The sequence below is a fragment of the Pseudonaja textilis genome, chromosome 10 (assembly GCF_049901715.1).
Source record: "Pseudonaja textilis isolate UNSWEBS1 chromosome 10, rPseTex1.2, whole genome shotgun sequence".
Classification (NCBI taxonomy): Eukaryota; Metazoa; Chordata; class Lepidosauria; order Squamata; family Elapidae; genus Pseudonaja; species Pseudonaja textilis.
In genome coordinates this window covers 1,794,702-1,820,099 of record NC_141999.1, presented here as the reverse complement: position 1 = coordinate 1,820,099, position 25,398 = coordinate 1,794,702, and the positions used below count along the sequence as shown (strand labels likewise).

Sequence of the window (25,398 nt, the reverse complement as noted above, 5' to 3'; positions counted from 1 at the left end):
CAGATACTGTGAACACACAAGTGGATTTGGAAGGAAATAAAAACCACCAGTATTAATAAAGCAACAGTGGCCTGTGTTTAGGGCTCCTCTCTGTTCTTGGCCCTCACCGTTCCACATATTCATTGCAGATCCTGCAACTTCCCAAAAGCCCTTAAAAAACTAAAAGATGATGAGACTGACCAGTCCTGCCAGAGAAGTTATTACTCCTGCTGCTAATTTCATTTGGGGAGCTTCTCTCTTTAAATGCTTTCTTTTGCTTTCTCTCCTTTAGTGTGCAAGCTTGCACAGAAGGGGGCATCTTTTGTTGAACTAATGTAACCCACCCTGGGGATCTTTGGCAAAAAATCACACTAGAGTATTGCTACTGCCTTGTTTAATTCGGGGCAACGTTTCCCAACCTCAGCATCTTTTAAGACATCTGAACTTCAACTCCCAGAATTTCCCACTGCAACTTTCCAACAAGCTAAGTCAACAGGCGAAGCTGGATTTCCTCAACAACCACGTGATTCATTTAGGGACTGCAGTGATTTACTTACAAATGTGGCGGAAAGATCTTAAAATCAGGCATGACTCATTTAACAACCACTAAGCAACGGAACTGATCCCAATTGTAATCCTAAATTGAGAAATACCCATAATGTCTCTGGCAGATTCAAACTGCCCAGCACAGTTGAAAAATGTGGGGTACTGCCTAATTTTACAGTCATAGGCCAAAAATGGGGCATGGAGGAAAATGTTTTATTTAACTTCATAATAATTTAATAATAGAGGGCATCCAAATTTTTTAAAAAACAAGCCAGCAAAATAGTAAAACCAACCATGTAGTAAAGACTTTAAGAATAATCAGTCAGTAGCCACAAAAACCAGAATACCGGAGTCAGCTACAATACGGGACCCTGGAATAATCTCCAGGAATTGAAAACTATCTGGTCAAAGCTGCTCTTATGTAACTGACAGGGGCGAAAGGCCACATGAGGCAGCAGCTTGCATGGCCCACTGATTACTAGCTACTGTAGCTTTGCAAATGCTGGTAAAACTGACGTTCCGTCATTGCTCCACCAAAAGAGCACAAAAAAAGCTTCTGCAACTGCAATTCCGAAAAGTCTGCCAGCCTTGAAAAGCGTTTGCAGTCTCCAGTTTTCACAGTTACTTTTGTAAGTCTCAGTGGTGACTTCCGACTGTGGCCTCTCTAAGGAGACATGGCGGATGCCTTGCCTGCAGCCCCTTGCTTCCTTTCTGGAAGTAGCAGGTCAAAGTGTGAGCTTCCAGTTCAGTGTGAAAAGATCACTTGTGAGATCTGCTGAGCTCTCAAGCTGGTTTCCCCAATCTCCGCTTCAGGATCAAATACTATGAGAGAAATAAAAAACAAATGAAAGCAAACAAAATCTACATCAAAGGTTGCAGCTATCCTAATAAAGTGACACAAATCACTATATTCCAAAGGAGACCATGAACCTTTATTCCCTTCATGGTTTCAACCCCTGTCCAATGCATCTACTAGTACAGTTCTGACTTTTAAAGATGCACGCTCTTCCACACCCCCAGGGATCCCGCTTTTGCCCAAGCCCGGGACAATGCCGAAATACCTCTCCTCCTCCCCCTGCCCTCTATCAGCTTATAGAAGAAGCGGTCATCACAAGAACTGGGCCAAACCAGCTGGCATTTGGGTTATGGCTGCTCCACAAGACAAAAGTCCGACAGGCAACCCAAAGGCAGTGTCCTTACATTCTTACGGCTGGCAATTGCCTGCTGCAGCCAGAGCAGCTCCATGGCCAGGTGCTTGCGGTAGTTCTGCAGGTCAGGCATCCCTCTGGGCATTTCCGGTGCTTTGGGGAAAGGAGACTCTGGAGAAGCAAAGAACAAGGCGGTCAGAAACGAGATTGCCTCTCTCCTCCTCAAGCTGGGCAAAGCAACCATCTCACTTATACACACACACGCACAATGCTGCTTCTGTAAAGTTGTTAGGAAGAAGATTGATGCTATCCAGGAACTTGGATGTACAGATGTAGTAACTGTCTGCTCAGTCTACCAAAGTCCAGGGTTCTTCCGGCACCTAACTTACCCTGACTCAACCTGGGAGACTCCATCCCCAGAACTGTGCTGCTCCAGTCAGATGAGGTATTGCTGGGTTCCCCGCCTTCCTCATTTTCTGCTGGCAGGCTGCAGACATTCCCTGAGTGAGCATCCAGAGCTTGCTGTCCTACCTCGCCGATCTTGGGTTCAGCCGTCACTTCAGGCAGTAGTCGGCTTGGAAACTGCATCTCAAAGTCACACATTTGTTTAGGCTGTGATGCCTCTTGAAAATATTGTGCATCCTGTTTTTGTGGCTTGTCAACTTTAACCTCTTCTCTGTTGAATTGCTTTATTGATTTCTTAGAAGACTGTAAATAAAATACAAAAATAAAATTCATCAATATAAAACAATAATGCAAAATAAAAAGATTACCCTTAAAAAGAGAACGATCATTATGTACAGAGGAAGATATTTTCTAGTTGAATGTGCAGCTCTGTGTTGCAGAGAGCATTGCACATCCTATTACACATCAAACAAAAAGCAAAATGTATATGGTAAACAAAGGCAGTATTCTATATACTGAATACTACCAGACTGTTTTGTTACAACAAACACATGAAGTTCATCTCTATGTGGAGGGAACATATTTGCACACAGAAGATAGAACTGCATTTATCAATTCCTAATTGGGGAGTAAAGAAAAACCAATAAAAATTCTTAACGATGTCATCAGAAAGAAGCAGGACCCCCTACTCCCCACATTCATAGTGTTCTAGCCAATTCCTGAACTTCCTCATGCCAGAGACAGAAGTCTGGTGCTTTTCTGCATCCAGTTTAATAGGACAATCCAGGCATCCCAGAAATACAGAAACCAAGTAGAAGCCTCCTAAAAATGCTGCATTTCACTGCTTCGGCTCAAACAGCAGAGATTTAGTCACTCATTCACTCAATTTATAGGGTCATCTGAGGACAAGATAATGAAAAGGTCGGTTTGGTTCATTTATTATGTTAGTCTAATGCAAAGTAATTCATAACTCAGCATGTTGTAGGCACCAACCATTGACTTAGCATGTTGGATGAACACAAATTACCATCTTAACAGTTATCAGGCAAGTTGTATTTTGGAGGATTAATTGTATTATTGAACAACTAGTGCTCTCGGTCAATCCAAAATGTTAATAAACTTCAGACCTGAATATTTAAGGAAGTAAAACTGAGGTTTTGCCTTTCTTATAAAAACATCTGTGTGTGCAATTATTATCATGCAACTAAATGAAAAATGAAAATTTGCCCATCTCACTCATTTATTTGCATATGTTAAACTGAGAATAATAAACAATTCAAAAGGTACAAATAAACATTTCTGACATTTCAAAATAAAACTTGTGACCGATATAGCCACCCTTTTCAATAACAGTCATAAACCTTCCATTCATGGAGTCTATCAATTTCTTTATTTGTTGACGGTCAACCTTTAGTGCAACAGCAACCACAGCCTCCTAGACACTGTTCAGAGAGGTGGACTGTTTTCTTTCCCCATAAATCTCCCAATTGTGAGAGGTCCACAAGTTCTCAATTTAGTTCTCAGTTTAGGTCAGGTGAGGAAGAGGACCATGTCATTATTCTTTCATCTTTAAGACCTTGACAGGCTAGCCACAAAGTGGAGTACTTCAATGCATGCAACGGAGCATTGTTCTGCAGAAAAATCATGGTTTTTCTTGAAAGATGCAGATTTTTTCCTGAACCACTGCTTGAAGAAAGTGTCTTCTAAAAACTGGAAGTAGGTTTGGGAGTAGATTTTGAGTGCATCTTCAACCCGAAAAGGTCCAACTAGCTCATCTTTAATAACAACAGCCCATCTCAGTACCCCACTTCCACCTTACTGGCGTCTGAGTCGAAGTGGAGCTCTGTGGCCATTACTGATCCAGCCACAGGTCCATCTGTTTGGTCCATCAAGAGCCATTCTCATCCCATCAGTAGATAAAATCTTTGAAAAATCTATCTTCGGATATTTCTGGGCCCAGAAAGTTGCCGTTTCAACTTATGTGTCTTGTTCAGTGGCAGTCGGGTTTCAGTCTTCCTTACCCTGGCCATGGCTCTGAGCACTGAACACCTTGTACCTGAACACCTTCTGGGCACTCCAGGTAGATTGCAGTTCTGGAATATGACAGTCTATTAGACTGAAAAATAGTTATCTAGATCAGGGGTCCCCAACCTCTGGCCCATTACCAGGCCGTGGTGTATTTGCAACCAGGCCACGCTGGGCCAGCGCACAATTGAGCTGTGTGTGTATTTGCCTGCTTGCACAGTTCACTTCTCCTCTTCCCCTCCCCCCGAGCCAGGCTGCCAAGCTGCAAAGTTTGGGATCTGTTGGTCTAGATGGTTTTCATGTTTAAGGTAAAATCAGAACTCACAGCCTTCTGGTTTCTAGCTGATGCCTTAACCACTAAACCTTTAATTCCCCCCTGAAGCATTTCAACAACGGATCGATACTCCCACTTCTGCTTAAGAGATGAGCCTATCGACAGTCCTACCTTTGAGGAAAATGTTGGTCTTGGGAAGAGATGGCCAGTCCACTGAAGCCAATCGAAGTCCCCTTCAATTTCCTTGACGATGCTCTCATACTTACTCCTTACGCTTTGAAGCCTTTTCCTGATCAGGTAACCCCTGACAACAGCCTGAATGGGAACAAAGCACAATCACAGCTGCACAGAAATGACCAGTCTTGGCATACAACAAGGCAGCACGGATTGCGTTTCTCCAATATTAAAGGAGTTGATAGGGAGATGCTTAACAGGTGGTTTTTCTTTCTCTCAGCTGCCATTTGACAGGGGAGCGAGGGCAAGGAGGAAGCCAGCCCTTACCTGTGCCCATTCCAATGCCAGGGTCTAATTCTTAAATACTGAAGGCGAGGAAGGAAGCCCAGAACTCTTTTACAGTTACCTGGACCTTTTAATCCCCTCACCATTTCTACTACAAGGAGCCCTCGGCTTGCAATTACAATTGAGCCCCAAATCTCCCTTGCTAAGCAACACAGTTGTTGCAATGAGTTTTGCGCTGTTTTACAATCTTCCTTGCTACCCTTCCTAAGCGAATCGCTTCAGTTGGTAGGTTAGGAACGTGGCTCTGAAGTGAACGTTGCCTTCCCCTTCGGCTTTGCTTGGTCAGGGCGCAAAAGACGCCGACACACAGACACAGACGCGCCCGCGTGTTGCCAAGCGACTGAACTCTCCGCACACGGCCGTGTGGGAGAGCCGCAGCGGTCCTAACTGTGAAACGCGGCCATGTGTCACTTTTTCAGCGCTGCTGCCATCTTCGAACGGTCACTAAATGAGTGGCTATATGTCGAGGACTGCCTGGGCTGAAACAAAGACCTTCCCCGGAAGAATTTGAGGGAGACCACAAATTCGGGGCGAGGCAGGAGAGGCCAGGAGGCCTTTTCCACTCCAGGGCAGCGGCTGGGTGCGGCGCCCGCCGGAAGAGCCAAGGCGGTCCTCCCGGCGCCTCACAGCGCTGCCTTTCGCTCGGTGCTCCTCGGCAGCTTCCCCTCCCTCCATTCCTCGGCGCAGCCCCGGACAGAGGCGGCCCCGTTGGGGCTTAGCCCGGCCGGGGCTTCTGTCCACCGACCCCGGCGCCGGCCTAGGCCGAGCCGCGAACCTCCCCCGCCCACCTGCAGCCGCGCCGCCGCCGCCTCCGCCTCCCGCATCCTCCCGCGAGCAACGGCGACCGCGCCCCCTGATGACGTCAGCGAAGGGGAACACGCGCCCCGCCCACGGCCAGAGGTTGTTTGGGTGGGGGGTCCGCTTTCCAGCTGCGCTGAGTTCCAGGCTCCATCACTCCCAGCGGGAGGGATGGGGGGTCCACAGAAATCTGGTGTGTCCGGACCCCCCCCCCTAATTGGCCAGGTTCTTCAGGCTAAAGTGGGGGTGTGAAGGGCCCAGCCCATCAGGTGTGCGACGGGGCGCCGGCTTCTGACGTCTTCACCGCGCGACGTCCCGCCAGAAGGCAGAGGCTGCTTGGCCACAGGGGTCTCCAACCTTGGCAACTTTAAGACTTGTGCAAGCTGGCCGAGGAATTCTGGGAGTTGACGTCCACAAGTTGCCAAGGTTGGAGACCGCTGTGCTTGGCGACTCTAAAATGCGGGGGGGGAGGGGGGTGTTCGACTCCCAGAATTCCCCCGCCAGCAATGCTCCAACGGCGGCAGAGCCCTTCGCGGCCCGTCCCCCCATCAATTCTCCCAGCCATAAAAAAGAGAAATGATCGAATACTGTCACCAGACTCGAAATTCTAGACCTAGAAAATTAGAACTACGCCGCCTTCGGTCCGATCGTAGTATATAAAATCATAAATTGCAATGACTTACCTGTCAATGAATACTTCAGCTTCAACCATAACAACACAAGAGCAAACAATAGATAGAAACTCAAGGTTAACTGTACCAAACTTGATTGCAGGAAATACCACTTCAGCAACAAAGTGGTCAATGTCTGGAATCCTCTACCGGACTCTGTGGTTTCTTCCCCAAACCCCAAAAACTTTAACCTTAAGACTGTCTATTGACCTCACCCCTTTCCTAAGAGGTCCGTAGGGGGCATGCATAAGCGCACCAACGTGCCTACCGTCCCTGTCCTATTGTTTCTCTTATATATATATAATTTTTTTAATATGTATCCACGTATTCATAACTATGTTTTTACTTATGCCTATTATCCTGTAAGCAATTGACAAATAAAAAATAAAAAAATAAAGCTTTATTCTATAACAGGGCTGGGGAACTATGGTCCCTTTTATGACTTGACTGCAACTCCCAGAATTGCTGAACCAGCCATGGCTATCTTAGAAATTCTGGGAGTTAAAGTCCACAAGTCATAGAGGGGACATAGTTCCCCAGCCCTTTTTCTACAGGAAGATCTGGGAATGCTGGAAATGTAAACAGACTCCAGGAACATATCATATGTGGTGGATGTGCCCAGTAGTAAAAAAATATTGGATAAGGATAAGAATGTGGATAGGGGAAATAACCAAAGAACAAGTAGAGCTAAAACCAAAGATAGTCTTAATAGGCATAATAACAAAGAAATATGACACAAAAACACAATATCTAATGCTACAGTTAATAACAGCGGCCAGAGTCGTTTATGCCCAAAATTGGAAAAATGGTACTATACCATCTGAGGAAAGTGTGATAAAGTATTACAGTGCACTGAGATGGATAGACTGACAATGGAAATAATAGAGGAGAAACTGAATGCCATTTGATTTGGAATAAATAGTAGATATAAAAATAAAGATATGAAATATTACAGTAGGATAGTAAAATATGCACTATAAAACGTAAAAGCGGAAAATATTCAGAATAATAAATACATATTGTACATAAGTTAGTGGAATAACATATATAAAGGAATATATATATGTATACACACACACACCAAAAATGTATGGAAACCATACGTATACCGATACTGAAGTGTTGCAAAAAAAACGAAAATTGTGTTATGAAATGAGGAAAATTGTTCAATAAAAATATTCAAAAGAAAACAGAAAATAAATTCTGGGAGTTGGTCCACAAGTCATAAAGGGGCCATAGTTCCCCAGCCCTGTTCTACAGGAATATCTCAGAATGGGCAGCCCCCTCCTGCTCAATAAAAGTAACCAAAAACAGAGTATAATTTCAAATGTGTTTTTTTTCTTTTATGACCAAGAGTTTCTGTAAGCGAACTGATGGCACTGTTAGCTCACTTGAACCAGAGTCTGCAGCTCGGAGCGAACTCAACGCAGAGCTCTTCTCTCTGGGAATTGCTTACAAAGGAATAAATCGTCCCCAATACAGACAAAGCCTTCTGGAAATACGCTAGTTAGTAGATTCAAATGGTTTTGGGGACAGAATTCTGCGCTTGACCACTGCTGAACAGAAGGTCTCTCCACCTGTCCTCAAGTCAACCTCTCTGTTTCTGCGCTGGCTTTCCTGATTTGACAGCCTTTGACAAGCAAACCAAGTAGCTCAGCCTCTGCCTGTCCCCAGCCAGGGAGACTGGAGCGGGGGCAGGGGGGATGCACGGATAGATCCTGTTCTCAAGAATCATCTTAGCACAAGCATTCCCCAGTCACTTTCATGTTCAATGTGGTCGGAATTCATCTGTTCCCCACAGCAATAGATCCAAGTGAAAAAGGAGGAACATAAAAGGATCATTATGAATAATGGGGGCTTTTTCCAAGCTCTCCCCAAAGCCATTGTCCCACCCCCTAATATACTAATTGGGTTCTTGGAAAGAATAATACATAGCTCCCAGACTAAGGCCATGTGCAAAGAAGGCACAGGATGTAGGAGATCAAACTCATGGAGCATTACAAAAACAAAACTATTTAAAATGAGAGGTGCCCAGTTCATACAGCAGGAGGAGTGAGAATTCAAGGCCACCACTGGTGTTGTGTCTGCTGCTCATCAAATTTCGCGAAAGGTCTGTCAGTTATGGAACCTGGAGCGACACTGCAAGGAAAGGGAAACCAGAAGCCTCCTTCTCTTGTGAATCTGAACAGAAGGGGGTCTCTCAGCTCGACTCAGGGCTCCAATGTGGAAGATCAGTATCCTAGCCGGTCCTTCTCCTTTGCCTTCCTTGCTTTCTTCCATGCGGAACAGGCTCTTTTCCCTTGAGCTTTCTGCCTCCTGCCAATCTCCAGTCCTGCTGCTTACATGTTTCTGCCTCTTTCCATCTGGCAGCCCCTAACGTTTTTACATAATAATTCAGAAGCAGACATCTTTGTGGGACGTCCATCTCGAGGCCTCATCAGAAGGGGGCCAGCCTGGCCCTTCCCAGTGCCTCTTCTAGGCGTTGGGTGCTTCTTCCACATCAGGATTTTCAGCCAGGTGAAGCTTTTGTCTAAGGTAAAGGGTTAAGAAATGAACAGGAAAAGGTGGAGAGCAGCCATTTCTCCTGGCACTTTCTCTGGGCTTCTATAGCTCGGATAGACCAGCTGCCTGAAGTTTGGGACTTCCGCTCCTATCAGTCTCAGTCCAAATGACCAACAGCAAGGACTCCTGATGCAAGGTTGTATCTCGGGGTGAAAAAAGCCAAGATGGTAGCCACAACCAAAGTTCCACCCCATTTTTTACAGATTCAATACATGTAAACAAAAGGGCAAGGCTTCAATTGTGCAGCTGCAGTCCTTGTCTTGACTAGTGTTTCTTTACCTTGGCAACTTTTAAGATGGGTGCACTTCAACAGACTTGCTGTCTGGGGAATTCTGGGAGTTGAAGTCCACCATCTTAAAGCTGCCAAGGTTGAGAAATGCTGGTCTTGCCTATTTGACCCCATCTACCGAGGGACGTCTCTGCCATTGGTTCATCCTATGAAACATAATATTGTTATGAACATCAGCCATGTTGACTTAGTTCAGATTGCAGCTCTCTATGGAATCTGGAGCATGTAACATTAACATTGAGGAACCTGGAAGAGTACACCCACACCAACCTGTCTACTTGAAAAGATGGGCACTAACATCTGTTAAGATTGTTTAGTCCTCCAATTGGGAGGACCAAGCAACACAGACGTGGCTCATGGAATGTTTGCACACTGACAGTTCCCAAGATCAGTCTGTGAGCTCCATGACCAGGTGCAAAATTTAGCCCTCTTAAACTAGGTTGGCTCTCGTAACAATTGAGTGGGTGGTCTCACACCATACATGAGCCACCCAGGGCCATTTTAGCCTGTATTGCTATGTCTTGGTAACCAAACTTCTAAGATAAATCAGCATTTTTGTCCGCGGGTTGTTGATAGGAGAAAGGGGCTCACTTGTAACACAAGTAGTCCTCAATTTAGAACTGGTTGAGTAGCAACTGTTCAAAGGTACCAGAGCCTCGAAAAAAGGTACTTCCAACCCAGATTTGGAGCTCCAATGGCTGTGTCCCTATCTGCAGTCACATGGCTGCATCTTGGATGCTCAGCAACCAGCCTGTGTTTATGCCAGTTTGCAGTCACGTGACCACAATTTATTGTGTTTTTTTAAAAAACTGGAAAACGACAGTAAACACCAGTTTAAGGACAAGGCACAGCATCTTAACAGGCACAGCATCTGCTTTAAAATGTTGTAAAATCCTGTGGGTGTCTCAATTTATGACCATCATGACATATGGAAATTCCAGGCTACATTAGGCTAGTAAGTCAAGAACTACCTACACTTTGTACAAGTCGTACAGTGGCAGAGATGTTGTGTCATATTGTCTTAATTGTTGTAGACCAGAGATTGGCTGCCCCTTGGATGTAAGTGTCCAGGGCAAAGCACAATGAAGTCCTTTACACAAGGACTCCCCATCCCCATGGACACCCATGCACTGCCTCCCCAGAAGCCACCTTGTTCTCTTAAATAGCACCCCATTCACATCCTTCTTCCTTCCCCACCACCAGGCCAGTTTGCCAGGAGAACCACATTGGGCCCTACAAAAAGGATACATGGAATTGCTGAGTTCTTCCAGCTGCAAAAACAAATGGAAAAAGCAAAAAAAGAAAAGCATTGTGAACATATGCAAGAGGCACAACCCCAGAAGCCTTGTCCAAGATCACGTTACACCAGGCGCAGGGACAGGCACGAAGGAAGCTTCCCGACCATAATTCCAGGAGCTTAATTTAAACAACGAAACAAGATAAAGATATGGGCAGATTAACAGAGTTGCAAGGGACCTTGTAGGTCATCTAGTCCAACCCCCTGCCCAAGCAGGCCCTACAGCATTTCTCACAGATGGCAGTCCAGTCTTTCCTTGAAAGTCTCAAGTGATGAAGCTTCCACAATTTCCAAAGGCAAGGTATTCTATTGATTAAATTGCTCTCACTGTCAGAAAGTCTCTCCTTATTTCCAGATTGAATCTCTCCTTGTTCAGCTTCCATCCATTATTCCTGTCTGGCCTTTGGCGGGCTTTGGAGAATAGCTTGACCCCCTCCTCCTCTCTGTGGCAGCCTCTCAAATATTGGAAGATGCTCTCCTGTCTCCCCTGGTCCTTCTCTTCACTAGACCAGCCATGCCCAGTTCCTTCAATCATTGCCCTATGTGCAGTGGTGGGATTAAAATAATTTAACAACCGGTTCTCTGCCCTAATAAGTTCTTCCAACAAACAGTTTGCAAAACTGCTCGGAAAGTTAACAACCAGTTCTCCCAAAGTGGTGCAAACTGGCTGAATCCCATCACTGCCTATGTGGTATATGTGGTAAGCCAACTTGGGTTTGGAGTAACCAGAGTTAACTGGAGAGAAAATGCAACCTCCCCATACCTCTTCTCGGTGCCCATTTTGCTCCCTCTCCAGAGGCCTAGAGGAGGGCCCTTCTGCAGGGCCAGTCTAAGCCCCCCACCCATCCTCGGCTAGACTAACCTAGGGCATGTTCAGGGTGTTGTGGGAATCCAGTCAGTCTCATTGCATCCCATTTGTTCTGGCCAAGGACACAAATGCACAGCGTCGTCTCCGGGCTCACCCGGCCTCCTCGTGCTCTGCCTCAAAGGAAGCCATCTGAACTCTGCTTTAGCTTCATTTCATTGGAGATTGCATTCCTCTCACCCTGCTGTGCCTCCCACCATTTCATCCTGAGCTGCTGGATCCATGCAACGGTGAACCCAACTTTATGTTTTGATGGGTTGCATTCCTCCTAAGTGACAAAATACCAAGCCCACTTCAATCTAGGGTTGTGATGGAAGGGAGTGAGGAGTTGGGTATCCAGGACGGAGGGTTGCATCCCAGAGGAGGAAGAGGCAACCCAGCCCAGATATCCTGTGTGAGAGAAAGAGGGGGAATACAGCCCCTCCCTAAGAGTTCTCAGATTGTATGGCAGATGCCAATAGCAGAGTCCTGAATCTGGCAAGGTGGATGTCAAGTCCAAAACCAAGAATGGCATGTGGCAACTTTCCCAAGCAGAGTTCTTTATTGTTTCGTGTCTGTGGATGGAATCTTGCCAGACTCTGCAAGACATTGGCATCAACTATTTGCTCTGGGAACAGTTAGGGTGGGGCTGTCTGAACCCTCTTTCTCTAACACAGGATCTCTGGATCGCCTCTTCCTCCTCTGGAATGCACCCCCTCCGTCCTGGGAATCCACCCTCTGGGAATCCACCCAACAATATTTCATCGCAGGTGGGTCTCTTCTGAGCCCTTTGCCCCACTTCCATTCCTGCGGCAGGCTAAGCTGTCTTTTATCTGGTTGCGGCCATGGCTGTGTCTGTCTGCCGAGGTTGTTTCCCCATCCCATTATATCTCCTCATCAGGAGGCAGGACTTTTGGGGCGAACGTCTCAGCCTACGTGTTATCCCGAAGTTCCAAAGCATTTCCCTCCTCTGGAGAACACCCCGCTCCCTCCTAGGCATCCCGCTCCCTACATGCCATCACAAGGCTGGATTTTGGACCTATAAATCACCACCAATTTAACAGCTCGGAGAAGGCAAGCACTGGACCCGGAGAGAAGTGGTGGGGTTACTTTCCCCCAGATGCACTGCTGATGGGGTTTCCTGGGTCGGTTGGTTCTCTCCAGGTTGGAGGGGAGCTAGGACATGGTCATCAAAACAAGACACTCCCAACCCTTCCCCCATCTAGGACAAGGTCCACTTTTGTTTCAAATTGTTCTCCCATCAAGCCCAGCCGTCATCCTGAACCACGCAACTTATGGTCAGATCCGTGTATCTGCCATTCTTCAATGGAAGAAGAAGGCAGTGGGGGGGTGTTGATACAAGTAATTCTTTTTTATGTAACCTGAATATTCTAACTCTTGTACTGAATCTGTATGACACGATTTACAGCCCTTGTCTGGCGCCCCGGATGCCTGGAAACTTCTCACCTCGGAGAGATGGCCATATAAATACGGAAAGAAACTTCCCGGGAATCTCTTCTTAGCCACGTTCTCAGAGGCGAGGGGAAAATAACATGTTTGCTTCTGCGTACTGGCAAAATCCACATCGGACTAAGGGGAGGGGTTCTAATTCCCTTTACTTGCGTGCCCAGAAGGATATCAGACCCTGCTTTGAATGTGGACTTGCTTTTTTCCACTTCAATAAAGAATTCCTTTTGAAATAGCCAGTTTTCAAAAATTCATTCTTATCGTCTGAAGGAGGGAAGAGTCTGGTCCTTAGACTTATTTTAGTCCCCAGCCAAAGAAAGGAGGAGGACAGGAAAGGGAAGGGTCCTCTGAAGACCAGAAGAAGTCAATCGCTTGGGACACTCACATTGGTCAGCAGCTGGTCCAGATTCCTGTCAGCTACGGTTTTCTTCTGGTCTTCCACAAGTTCCTCCACATAAACATCCAGACTGAAGTGCAGGCGGGCGAGTTTCTCCTGCATCTCCCGGACATGTTCCAGCTGCTCAAAAGAACATTCCCTGCCTGCAGGCCCAGATGAGGATAGGGGTGCAGAGCAAAGAGTGGGGAAAGAAATAAAAGGTTAATTCTGCTGGCCTTACCAAAAAGGTATTCGTGGCGGCTAGCAGCACTGATTAAATGTTTCCAGCAACTGGGAGTTTCTTTGATTAAAGTTTCCAGTACCTGAGGGAACAAAGAAAGTTCTGTACAGTCTGATAAGAGAACTGGTTTAAACCTGTTGTGGACCCTGACTTGAATTTTACTTACTTGCAACCTTTTTTATGCCTCATTATAATGTAAAAACCTCCTGAATATGAGGATATGCATTAACAAGATCAGACTAATGATATTTTGGGGTACTATAGAATATTACATGCTACGTACTAAAGGTACTGAGCATGTGTGCTGCATCAGGGATATCTCAAATGATGCTAACCAATGAAAACTCGTTCCAAACCCAGGAAGTTTAAACTGTATATAAAGTGATTTTCTTCTGTTCTAAGCTGCTCCTCTCCTCGGTGAGGTGCCTCTTCTTACTTGTGTACATAATTAAGACATTTTAATCTACTTTTCTGGCTTGGGTTCTATTTGAGCAAGGTACTCTGAGCTCATGGATATGAGGCATTTATGGCTAACAGTGTGATAATTCTACTCAACTCAATAATTGCCTCCAGACCAGGCACAAGGTGTATTAAACAGAACATGACGTTTTCTTACAAATTGAAAGCATCCGTTGGTAAAAACACAAACTATATCTATTATCCTCAGAACAACGATTCTCAACCTGGGCAGCTTGAAGTTGTGTGGACTTTAACTCTCTGAATTCCCCCACCAACATGGTTGTCAAGGTTTAGAAATGCTGCTTTACAAGTAGAAAACCAAAGTATCAAAGGAGCATAAACCTTGCACTTGATTGAAATTTCCCTCCTCCGACATTGGAGCTTGTGTACATGTCCCCATATAATCCATATGTGAGTTGCTAAGGAAAGCTGCTCTCCCACATTTTCTGGGGAAAATCAAACGAGCTTTATAATGGGACAATGTTTCTATCCCTGTCAAGTCTGAAGAATGCTAATTGTTGCAGCAAGAGAATTATTAGAAAGACAGGACAGCTTCTTCCACATAGACAAGTGGGTTAACAATGGAGCCGTTTGACATAGAAATGCATCTAGACAAGGTTTGGGGCATTGGTGGCCAGGGAGTGACAAACAAGATTTAACATCAAAGAGACAAGAGAATTGGTAGGGGAGGAACCAAGGAGAGGGAGGAAACCCCAATTAATTACAAAGCTTCTCCTCTGGTAATACTGATTTGCAAACTAGGGCATACAAAACCTTTGCTAGAGCAATACTTGAATACAGCTCCACTCTCTGGAATCTGTACTGCATATCAGACATTAATACAATTGAGCGAGTCCTGAAGTATTTCACAAGAAGAGGACTACACTCCTCTGCTCACAACAGAATACCCTACATCACCAGGCTTGAGATTTTGGGCTTGGACAAACTTGAACTACGCCGCCTACAGTTGGACTTAAGCGCAGTACACAAAATTATCTGCTACAATGTCCTACCAGTCAATGACTACTTCAGCTTCAACTGCAACAACACAAGAGCACACAACAGATACAAACTCAAGGTGAACTGCTCCAAACTTGATTGCAGTACAACTTCAGCAACAGAGTGGTCAATGCCTGAAATGCACTACCTGACTCTGTTGTTACATCCCCACTCCTTTTCCCTCAAAGTATCTACCACTGACCTCACCCCATTCCTGAGGGGTCTGTGAGAGGCGTGCATAAGTGCGCCAATGTTCCTACAGTCCCTGTCCTATTGTTTCTTTTATATATTTTTTATTTTTCTTATATGTATCCATGTATTCATAACCATGTTTTTACTTATACCTATTATCTTGTAAGCAATTGACAAATAAAAAATAAAAAAATAAAGCTTTATTCTACAACAGGGCTGGGGAACTATGGTCCCTTTTATGACTTGACTTCAACTCCCAGAATTGCTGAACCAGCCATGGCTATCTTAGAAATTCTGGGAGTTAAAGTCCACAAGTCATTTCCCCAACATCGTGTCTACCATCCCTGTCCTATTGTCCCCATTTACTCGTACTTATTTCCTATATTCTTACTGTTTTTTTTATTTCTATTATATTGTAAGCATTTGACTAAATAAATAAATAATCCATTTAATTCATCTCTGATTTCACAAATGGCTAAGAGCCTTTCTAAACCAGCTAGACAAGATTAGAGATAATTTAGGATTTAAACCTGCCTCCTCTCTCTCTGCCCAGCATAGCACAGTCTAGAGCAGGGGTCCCCGAACTTGGCCACTTTAAGACTTGTGGACTTCAATTCTGGCTGGAGAATTCTGGGAGTTGAAATCCACAAGTCTTAAAGTGGCCAAGTTTGGAGACCTCTGTCCTAGAGATATCCCAGCATCAAAGGCCTTACCAAAAGCTTGCAGCTTCCCTGAATGGAAATCATTCAGCAGGTTAAGGAGGCCCCCTTCCATCTCATACACATCAGAGACGTCGGTCAGGAACGAATGCTGCAGGGGGGTGCCCACCACGGACCCCGCATTGCCCCCAAGCTGGGGGGCTCGTGATGTCTCCTTGCTTGCTCTGCCACAGAAAACAAGGACAGGTGAACTCTGAGGCGATAATGGCAGGAAAACAGCCAGGCTTCGAGACAAAAGCAGGCTCCCCCCCCCCGCCCCCCCATACTGGCCAAGCGGCTGGCCGGTTGGTGCAGCAGCTGTCGTCCCCTGCAGAAAAAGCTTTGGAGTTGCCTGAAGGGTGACTTGCAAGGACTGGCATTTTGACTGCCCATTAAAAAGCTGCTGGTGGGGTGTTTTTATACTGCTGGCTGAGCCTCCGTGTTCCCACCTGCTCTCCTGCAACTCTGCACATACATATACCTGCATTTGCACAAACCTAGGCTTGTCTGGTTATAACTCTGAATGGTTTTTTGTGACTTATAGAGTTCACTGCAATGCGCAAACTCAGAAAGGAAGCTAGCTTGGTGACCACATCAAACATGCTGTGCAAATACATCTGGACCCGACTGGCCCTATTAAAGTTTTCTTTTACTGAATTGTGATTATATAATGCATAGCTGGCTGGAGAATTGTGGGAGTTGAAGTCCACCAGTCTTAAAGTGGCCAAGTTTGGGGACCCCTGTTCTAAATGAAGCATATTGCAAATGCATTATTATTACCACCTGAAGTCTGCTCACATTTAAACTCCCAGCAAGAAGCTGTTCCAACCCTGAGGGATGCTGGGAATTGTGATTTCGGGACATCCTTTTTCTTTGCTGGGAGTTTAAATGTGAGCAGACTCAGGTGGTAATAATAATGCATTTGCAATATGCTTCATTTAAAACAGGGGTCTCCAATCTTGGTCACTTTAAGACTGGTGGACTTCAACTCCCACAATTCTCCAGCCAGCTGTGCTGTATAATGCTAGGAGAATGTGAAAGAAGTATCTTAACTGAGCTGAGGGGCCCCCTCAGACCCTTGACTCAAACCCATCACTGCAGGATGAGCTTTCAAACCCCTGGTTGCTCAATGAGATCTGAAGCAGGTTATGCTGGTATTCCCATCACTAAGGCAAGAACTCAAGTGTGAGTCACAAAATGGTTTAAAATGCACACAGAGCCCCATCGGGTGTCAGTAACACTTATCTGAGGAAGAACCCATGTGGGCTCAGCTCTGTGTCTCACCCCAGTTGGGGTTGTTTCCTCGTGACTTCATCAGCAGGACTAGAAAGATTTCTTAGTGGCAAGACTGGAGCAGTTTTTAATTGGCTTCTGAAAAGTTTTTGTCAATTCTGAAGTTTCAACCCAGCCCTGACTCTGCTACTTTTCCAAGCTCAGATGGCTGCCCCCAGGTGAAAGAGTCCTGTTACTTATTATGCTTTTGTTTAAAATAGTCAAATGCTTTTCCCTGTTGCCTTTTGTTCTCATCCTTGTTTGCTGGGGTTGGTTCTAGTGCTTTATGATGCTCTGAGCCAGCTTCTGACATGGGCTGGAATAGCGATAGAAAATAAATGAATCTTCCATCTATGTGAGATTCTATCTGCCTGTGATGACCCAAAGCGGCATGGCACAAAGGCAACACAGTCAGACAATCAGTCGGAGTCCCTTTATTAGCTCCAACTTTGCCCCCAATATCCTGGTTACCTTCTGGCTGGAGAAAAACTCCCCCCAGAACAGCCTTTGGCTGCAGAGAATCAAGTCCAAAACGTGGTCAACAAAAACTGTAACTATAAGTCCAATCAAGGCAAAATGAGGTAGTTAGTTTGGCAGGGCAGGAGCAAGAATTCCAGACGTGAAGGAACAGCAATAACTCAACACAGTTGGGAAGATGCCAGGAACGCAGATAACCAAAGTCAACACAAGATAAATGTTTGCTCCCAGCAGATGCCACACTCAGCATGCATTTCTTTTAAACTCTCTTCCCAGGTGTGGCTAATGAAGGGAATCAGGGCCCTTTCCTCCCCCGTAAGCCATGCAACCCACATTGCTCTCTTCTCCATCCCTCCCTACGTACCCTGGGATGAACAGGAGGTGGGCCTGGGTCTTCCTCTGAATTCCCTCTCCCTTTTTCTACCTCTTCCCTGCTCTGCCCAGCCGGACTTTGCCCTTCCCCAGTTTCCTCCACAGCCAACTGAGCCACACTCCCACTCCCTGGTGGCTGTTCATCTTCCTCCTTGGATTCAAACTCCAACAGGGGCATGACACTGCCCTTCCTGAAAATGCTGCCAGAATGCCAGTGCCTGGCCTGGCCCAATGCTCTCAGGCCTTGCCCTCAGAGGCCTGCTCTGCCCCGTCCTCACACTGACCTCTTAAACTTGGCTCTTGGCCTTGGAGATGGGAGGTGTGGCGTCCCCAGCGAGAAAGAGGCACTCTTGCTGGCCGGACCAGGCAGCTTGCGCAGCGCACTCGCAGGCACCGGCTGGGTGAGGTGAGCCTTCGGGCTCTTCTTCTTCCTCTCCTCCATTGTGGAAGTCTCCCTATCAGTCACCCAACCTGGAAGAGAAGAGCAAGCAAGATGGAGGAGGCCAAGCGAAAGTAACCCCCGAACGATGACTTTGGAAAGCCTGCACTGAATTCCATACTTGAGGAAAGCCTCACAGGTCATGGATCAGAAGGACAATGAGGACTAGGAACGTTTTCTGAAGAGGAAAGTTCATGCTGGCAACTGCTTCTGGACTTTTTGCTCAAAAATGAAAACACTAGGCTTTGATGACTAGAATGATTTTGCTGTTACAGAAATGGTTTGAAATATTTAGAAATGTTTAGCAAAAGATTGAGGACACAAATATATTTTTTTATCTTACTACATTGAAAAAAGTCGGGAAAAGTCACTACTTTTGTGTCTTTCTCTTTTCCCCTTTTTCCCCTTCTTTTGGGGTTATCTAAGGTAAATAAGAATAAGGGGTGACATGATAGCATCATTTCAGTATTTGAGAGGCTGCCACAAAGAAGAGGGAGTCAAATTATTCTCTAAAACACCGGAGGGCAGGACAAGAAACAATGGATGGAAACTAATCAAGGAGAGACACAACCTGGAATTAAGGAGAAACTTCCTAACTGTGAGGACAATTAACCAGTGGAACAGCTGGCCTCTGGAAATCGTGGGTGGTCCAACCACCTCCCTTTATGGATTGTTTTTTTTTTGGGGGGGGGGCATGTAGCAAACACAGCTGAGAGAGTTTGCAGGGCAGATGGAGCACCTTCTTTCTCTGTGTCCTGCCCACCTGCTTCCACAGGATGGTTGCACCTAAATCTGGGGCGAGGGCTTTTTCTCACCACTGATAGTGACCAGCGATTTGGATACAGCGGTTCATGTTTTGGGGTGAAATCTACACAGGATGGATTTTGTAGTATCAACATTGATTTTGTAGTATTGTTGCAAGTGCTAACTAACATAGTTATTTTGTATTTTAATCTAACTTATTTTTCTCTCTTTTTAAAATGATGCTAATGATTTAATTGAGAACTTGTAACATTCCCAAGCTTCAAGATAAAAACTGTCTTTGTTCCCCAGATCAGAATAGGATGGGATGTTTGGAGTTGGTCTGATTTGTCTCTCTGTGAATTCCGAACTACTTTATGACTCTTTTTTTTTTGTCATTCACCTCTTAAAATTTATGCCCCCACTTTCGTCAGACCTCATTTAAATGGACACAGGTGTGTTGTAACATGCAACGTTTAACTCCATGTAACTGACTTATTTTTGCCCTGCCCGACTTTTCTCTTGCTTTTTCTTTGATCAAAGGGACCGAAAGCTGGCCTCTAGGTTCCCTCTTTGAATGAGAGGACTCCGGTTTTTTGTCAGGACGTTCAAATTTCACAAAATGACCTTCCCGTCTCGATCTGTTTCCTTGGCACATAGGCTCGCCCGAGGAAAGAGCCCAGGAAGCCGCGTCCCTGGAAGCTTAGCCCGGGGCAGGAGCCCTTCAGGATGGGCGCAGGGCCGATTCACGTGAGCCAGCAAAGGCTGCAAAGCTCTCCCACCGCCTCGTTTCCCCCCTGAAGCTTCCCGGGCGTCCCCGACCGGTTCTCCGCTCCTTTTCTTTCCCCCAAAAGAGGCGCCGCTTTCCAAAGGCAGGAGCCGCCCCCCACCTCCCGCCGCCCCCGATGGGGAAGCCGAACCGCCGGCCAGGGGAGCAGCTGGAGACACGCGCGCCCCGGCGGGAGCGCGGAAAGGGTCGCTGCGCGGAGGAGAGCCTGGCGGCGCCGGCCCAGCCAGCCCGAACGCGGCACCGGAGCCCCCCCCCCGATCGGGGTCAATCCCGGTCCGGCCAGCTCAGCTCACCCGCAGCCTCGCCGGCTTCCCCGCGAGGGCCATGTCCGGGCTAAGCGGCCCGCCACCCTCCAGCCCGGCCTTCCTGCTGCCCTCCGCTTCGGGATCCGGCCGCGGCGTCCGGGCAAGGGCAGGGCAGCCGGGGGGGGGTAGGGGGCGGCGCTCGGCCCGGCCTGAGAGCAGGCGGGGAGCGGAGAGGACCCCACCCCGCCCGCCTGGGATAACAAAGAGAACCTTTCACGGCTCCCGGGCAGCCTCGCCGGCCTCTCTCGCGGCGGTTCTCCGGCGCCGAGCCTGGGAGTCCCCAGCCGAGCGGACGGCCGCTGCAGCTGCAGGCGGGGCTGGACCAGGGGATGGGATTCAATGTAGTTTTACTGCTGGTTCGGTGGGCGGGGCGTGGTGGGCGTGGCGTGGCGGGCGTGCCAGGGGAAAGGATATACCGCAAAATCCCCCTCCCCACTAACCTGCTTTCCAGCTCCGTTCTCCTGTGCAGGGCAACCAAAAGAGACCCAGCCAATCAGCTGGGACTCGATGGGAGGCAGAGAAGAGATGGGGTTGGTGGGGCCAATCCAAGGCGGTATCTGCCGGGTCTCCAAATTTCCACTACTGGTTCTCCAGAACTGGTCAGAACCGGCTGAATCCCACCTCTGGAATCATTGCAGTCGTTAAGTTAGTAGCACAATGTTAAGTGAATCACGGCTTCCTGGTAGTTTTTACTTGTCCATCACAAAAGGTGATCACCTGACCCTGGGACATTGCAAGTGACATAAAAATGAGTCTTTTGACAATGGGGGGGGGGGCGGCTGCAACAGTTGTGTGAAAAATGGTCGTGTCACTTTTTTCAGTGCCATCCTCATTCTGAGCAGTCACTAAGCAAACTATTAAGGTGAGGACTAGTATGTTTTTTGACGGCCTGTTCCTTGACAGATGGGTAATGCTAAAAGGCAAAAACTATTTCAGAATCTTCATTTCAACCGTTCCTGAGGTTGATTGCTTTAATTGTTGCTAGTGTATCAACTTTGATCTTGGTCTCATTTCGTCCCTGGGCTTCTTGATTTACTTCCCTTACTAGGTCTGGCAGTTCCTTTGGGTCTTCAGCTGTCTGCACAATGTTCTCAACCCAACCGGGGTTAACGTTTCTTCCTCCAGTTTTAAAACCCCACTTAGCTTCTTCCAGTCCAACTTCCATCTGTATATATTCAGCATACAGGTTGGATCAATAAGGAGAGGAGGCCCTGCCTGGCCTTGCTCAGAGGGCAGCCTGGAGCCCTCTTTCGCACTCATCTCACTTCATCGCCTGTCATCCTGGTCTTGGTTGTCCTAAAGGAGCTTTTTCAAAAGGCAACTGTTTTTTTTGTTTTTCCTTGAAAATGTTTGCTTCTCGTCTAAGAAGCTTCTTCAGTTCTGACTGGATGATGGGGAATGGAAGGAGTTGTATTCCTTGCAGCCATCTGGTCGTTAGCACCCTCTGTGTGTTGTGGCCATGCAAGGCTATCTGTGCCCTCAGGGTCACCTGAACCACAGTGCAAACGGCCATGGAGCCTTCTTGGAAACTGCCGAAAGCACCGTGCTGTACATAGTAGATGGGGTTGTATCCCTCCCCAGCTGTTGAGAGAGCCATGTGTTGGTTGTAATTTTGTTTCTCCAATGTACAGATCTGCACGTCTCACTGCATTGTATTGCACATATCATATTGTGCTTGGGTACTTTATACTTGGAGTGGACAAGCATTAGTGTATTCTTGGGTTTAAAGTGTGCACGAACGCCGTGTTGGTTGAAAATCCTCCTGAGCTTTTCAGATATTTCTGCACCGTATGGAATGACAACGTTGCTTCATTTTGTTGTTCTCTTCTTTTTCTGTTATGGAGGTGCTCCTGCTGGGTTTCTCTAGATTTGATGAAGGCCCAGCTGGGATAGCCACAGTGTCATGCCCCTGTTGGAGTCTGATTCCAAGGGAGTGGAAGTGTGGCTCCGGAGGTTGTGGAGGAAACTGGGGAAGGGCGCAGGCCGGCTGGGCAGTCAGAGGAAGACACAGGCCCACCCCCCCTTCATCCTAGGGCTTGCAGGGAGGAGCGGATAAGGGAGAAGCATGAATGGCGTGGTCTATGGAGGAGGAAAAGGCCCTGATCCCTTCCATGGGCTGCAGCTGTGAGGACTGTTTAAAAGGATAGGCTGCGCATGGGCCAGTGCTGGAAACAAAGTGAAAATATTTCTAGTCTGTCCATTATCATCTGAGTTTGGCGTCCTTCCCAGTGTGTGCATTTTGATATCTGTGGACATCTTCAAGCCCCTATCCTGCCTTGTCTCAGTAATTGCTTCAGTGCTGTTTGTGTTGTTTTTTCTATTTATACTTTATATGTATTTTGAGTTTGAACGGAAGTTCTTCCTTTTTGTTACTGTTTGTGGGGGTGGTTTTTTTGTCTCCAGTCAATGATAATTGGAGCTTTAAAGCCAAGTTGAAGGAATTAAAGAGACTTCACCTGTTTTTGTGACTGTGTTGCTTTTGTATACCACCCTGGGTCATCACACACTGAGGGTTCTGAGGGTTTCCTTGATGTGTTTTAGTTCTTTTCTTTTCCCTCTTTACTGGTAGGCAAACTTTCATGCCGGCGGTGCAGGGTTCTGAACACTCCCATTTTGTGTTGACCACCCACTTTGATCTCCACATCTCTTCTGTGCTTCCACCTTTCTTTCCATCAGGTCTGTCTGTCCACTGATGTCCTTTACCACAATCTGAACTCTTTCTGAGTTAAGAGATCTCTTCAAAGATCTTTTTCCATGTCTGTTTCTACCTTCAGTGTCGTTACAGATGTAACATTGTGCCTTGTCTTTACTTTCTCAAACTCTTTAGTCTTTCCAAGATATTGTCTTTCTTGGCTTGGCCTCTTTTTTTTTTTTCTTGACAATTTCCAGAGTTTGTTCTGACATCCAGCGTGCCTTCTTCTGTTTCTTCATCTTTAGCGCTGTTTTAACTTTCACATTTGATACCCTGCCATGGTTCCTCCGGTTACACATCAGAGTTCAGGAACTCAAAGCAGATTCCTGATGTTGTCTTTGAAAATAGGGGTTGAAGAGCATATTGTGGAAACTAGTAATCTTTATTCTTTTGCTTTAGTCCAGTTGGAAATTTGCATATGAGCAGCTTGCAATTTGTCCCAGTCAACCCAGTCCATGTTTTGCTATTACAATTGCACTTTCTCATTTCTCAATATAGTCAATACGTATCAATATAGTCAGTTTGATTTCTGTCTTAGGCATTATTCTGAGAAATCTCAGTTTGATATAAAATGACATTGTTTTCTGATTTATACCCAAGCCATTTAGTCCAGCAGTTTTTCCTCATTATTTCCAGCTTTGGCATCATTCAGCATTATATCATCGATCACTTTTAAACTGTTTAGCCACGTGGTAAAAATTGGTAAAAATACAGGCTTCCTTCGTTGTTTTCCTCCTCACTACGAGATGCCTTTGCTTGTGGTGACAAAAATGACGGTCTGCCTCCCCCATCTTCCTGCATGGCTGCTGCCCAGAGAGAGAGGAGGCCTGCTTCTTTGGCTGGAACCTTTAAGGGGCCTCGGCTGACCCCGCTGGGTGTAAACGGCTTCCTGCCACTTCAGCTCATCTCTCCCAGGAGAACCACCGTCACCCACCCCAGGCCGTACGGAAGGGCTCGGAAGGAGAGGTGGAAACATCTGCTGTGTATCAAATTCTCCCAGTATCAAAATTGGTGACACGAAAGGAAGACAAACAACAGGTACATGTTGCATTTCTATTGGGTACAAAGATACATACAACAGAAAGTCTATTGTACAACAGCATTAAAAATTGGAAGATTTTCTTGACACCGCAGAAGACAAGAGAAAAATATGGGAAAAAGGTGACCTCCCCAGCTTTACAATCTCCTCCTCCTCCTCCTCCTCTTGGGAGAGCTGTAGGGCCCGTTCACAACTATTCGTTCTCTTCTTGCCAGCTGACTGAATGGAGGGAAATTTCAGCAGCAACTGAACCCCAAAGAAAACGGGGGCCCCGATCTCCCACTTGGGGCAGGGGTTACATTGTACAAACCGTACTAGTAATTCTCATTTCCTAAAACTTGGCTCTATTTTTCCAGAGGAACTGCTGGGGGCAGGGGGCGGGGGACGGGACGGGACCCAGCAGGCAGGCTGGCCTTGTACTCAACAATGAGCAGCCTCCCCTCCCAAATCCCCCCTGAAGTGGAAAGGAAGCTACCAGCAATAGAATAATTTTATATTAATACTTTAAATGGCCCTGATTAAGCATCTATCTAAAAGATTTAAGTTTATGATTGCTTTTAAGACCCAAAGTGGCACAAATTAAAATAATGAATTGGCTGTAAGTGAAGAAGGGTCCAAATGAACAAAACGACCCTCCCAAAAACCCTCTTGGGACACCTTCTCGTCACATGATACTGTAGCCAAACAATCCATCGAAAGTGCTATTAGGACACACCTCAGGCAGCCAAAGTTGGACCAAGGTTGTTCTGGCTCCTGGGCCTATCGCCTATGTGGTCTAGACTGGGAGGTTAAGTTTTGTCTCCTTGAAAGTTACACACAGGAGAATTTACTTTGCCACCCAAAATTCACCAGGAACAAACACAGGCAGGAACGCTCAGCATGTGCAAAACAGTTAAGGAAGCAAACCTTTGGATTAAAACTTTAGTACATACATACACTCGCTTTGTCTGTGTGTTTATGTGCATGCGCACATATAATCATAGAGGCAACTGTGAAGTCATAAGGCTATTGAGACATCGATTCTGGAAGTAGCAAAGTCCTGGAGAGGATGCCTCCTCCACCCACACCGACGAAGGGGGCACCCTGGTCTCTGTCCCCATGTCACAGTAACACATCAGCTTTATTCTCCACCTTCTCTACCCCACCCCCACCCCACCCCGCCCTGCAAACTAGACTAAAAAGAATAATCTACCACATTATCAAACTCCTGAGTCTCCAGCACTGGCTTTAAAGGGCAGGTCTGGTAATTTATTTAATTTTTTTAAAGAAAACTTTGGGGGGGGGGGGGAGAATCAACCCTCAAAGTCCCACTGAGATTTTTTGCTTTGCACCTGCATCAGTATGGCACTCAACTGAGAGCTACAACAGCCAGATGTGAAGGTGGGAGGGGGTCAAAATTAGCTTTGCTCCCCACCTTTTAAAAGGCTCCTGGCTGGATCTGCCCCACCCCCCCTACGTGTTCACACAGCACCACGCAGAGAA

At 46.5% G+C, this 25,398-nt stretch overlaps 2 protein-coding genes across 6 annotated transcripts; both read right to left on the bottom strand.

Moving 5' to 3' along the window:
- Positions 1-717: 717 nt before the first annotated feature.
- On the bottom strand, positions 718-6,063 carry IQCC (IQ motif containing C). Of its 3 annotated transcripts, none has more exons than XM_026702722.2 (5): positions 5,685-6,063; positions 4,549-4,692; positions 2,063-2,381; positions 1,726-1,844; positions 718-1,347 (listed from the first exon to the last, which is right to left on the bottom strand). In XM_026702722.2, exons 1-5 carry the CDS (start codon positions 5,718-5,720, stop codon positions 1,309-1,311), a joined length of 657 nt encoding a protein of 218 aa, XP_026558507.2. In that variant the 5' UTR covers positions 5,721-6,063; the 3' UTR covers positions 718-1,308. The 3 variants fall into 3 exon arrangements, with proteins under 3 accessions (XP_026558507.2, XP_087795654.1, XP_087795656.1); XM_087939528.1 differs by lacking the exon at positions 5,685-6,063 and adding an exon at positions 5,389-5,680; XM_087939530.1 differs by lacking the exon at positions 5,685-6,063 and adding an exon at positions 4,980-5,112.
- A 990-nt stretch (positions 6,064-7,053) lies between these two features.
- On the bottom strand, positions 7,054-20,540 carry CCDC28B (coiled-coil domain containing 28B). 3 transcript variants are annotated; one of them, XM_087939532.1, is made up of 6 exons: positions 20,396-20,540; positions 18,195-18,381; positions 15,805-15,974; positions 13,210-13,364; positions 10,465-10,487; positions 7,054-8,895 (listed from the first exon to the last, which is right to left on the bottom strand). In XM_087939532.1, exons 2-6 carry the CDS (start codon positions 18,350-18,352, stop codon positions 8,841-8,843), a joined length of 561 nt encoding a protein of 186 aa, XP_087795658.1. In that variant the 5' UTR covers positions 18,353-18,381; positions 20,396-20,540; the 3' UTR covers positions 7,054-8,840. The 3 variants fall into 3 exon arrangements, with proteins under 3 accessions (XP_087795658.1, XP_087795657.1, XP_026558508.1); XM_087939531.1 differs by lacking the exon at positions 20,396-20,540 and adding an exon at positions 20,174-20,298; XM_026702723.2 differs by lacking the exon at positions 20,396-20,540 and having other exon boundaries at positions 18,195-18,624.
- Positions 20,541-25,398: the final 4,858 nt, after the last annotated feature.

Bases quoted from the DNA above. Each gene is read 5' to 3' on its own strand.
- IQCC (XM_087939528.1), bottom strand. From the start codon at position 5,571: ATGGAGGGAGGGGAAGCTGCCGAGGAGCACCGAGCGAAAGGCAGCGCT. The intron at 4,693-5,388 runs GTCTTTGTTTCA...GTTCCCATTCAG, and splicing joins CTCAAATTCTTCCGGGGAAG to GCTGTTGTCAGGGGTTACCT. The intron at 1,348-1,725 runs GTAAGGACACTG...TTTCTCTCATAG, and splicing joins CAATTGCCAGCCGTAAGAAT to TATTTGATCCTGAAGCGGAG.
- CCDC28B (XM_026702723.2), bottom strand. From the start codon at position 18,493: ATGACCTGTGAGGCTTTCCTCAAGTATGGAATTCAGTGCAGGCTTTCC. The intron at 10,488-13,209 runs GTGAGTGTCCCA...TTGTTTTTGCAG, and splicing joins TGGACCAGCTGCTGACCAAT to CTGGAAGAACTCAGCAATTC. The intron at 8,896-10,464 runs GTATCCTTTTTG...CCTTTACCTTAG, and splicing joins GAAGAACTCAGCAATTCCAT to ACAAAAGCTTCACCTGGCTG.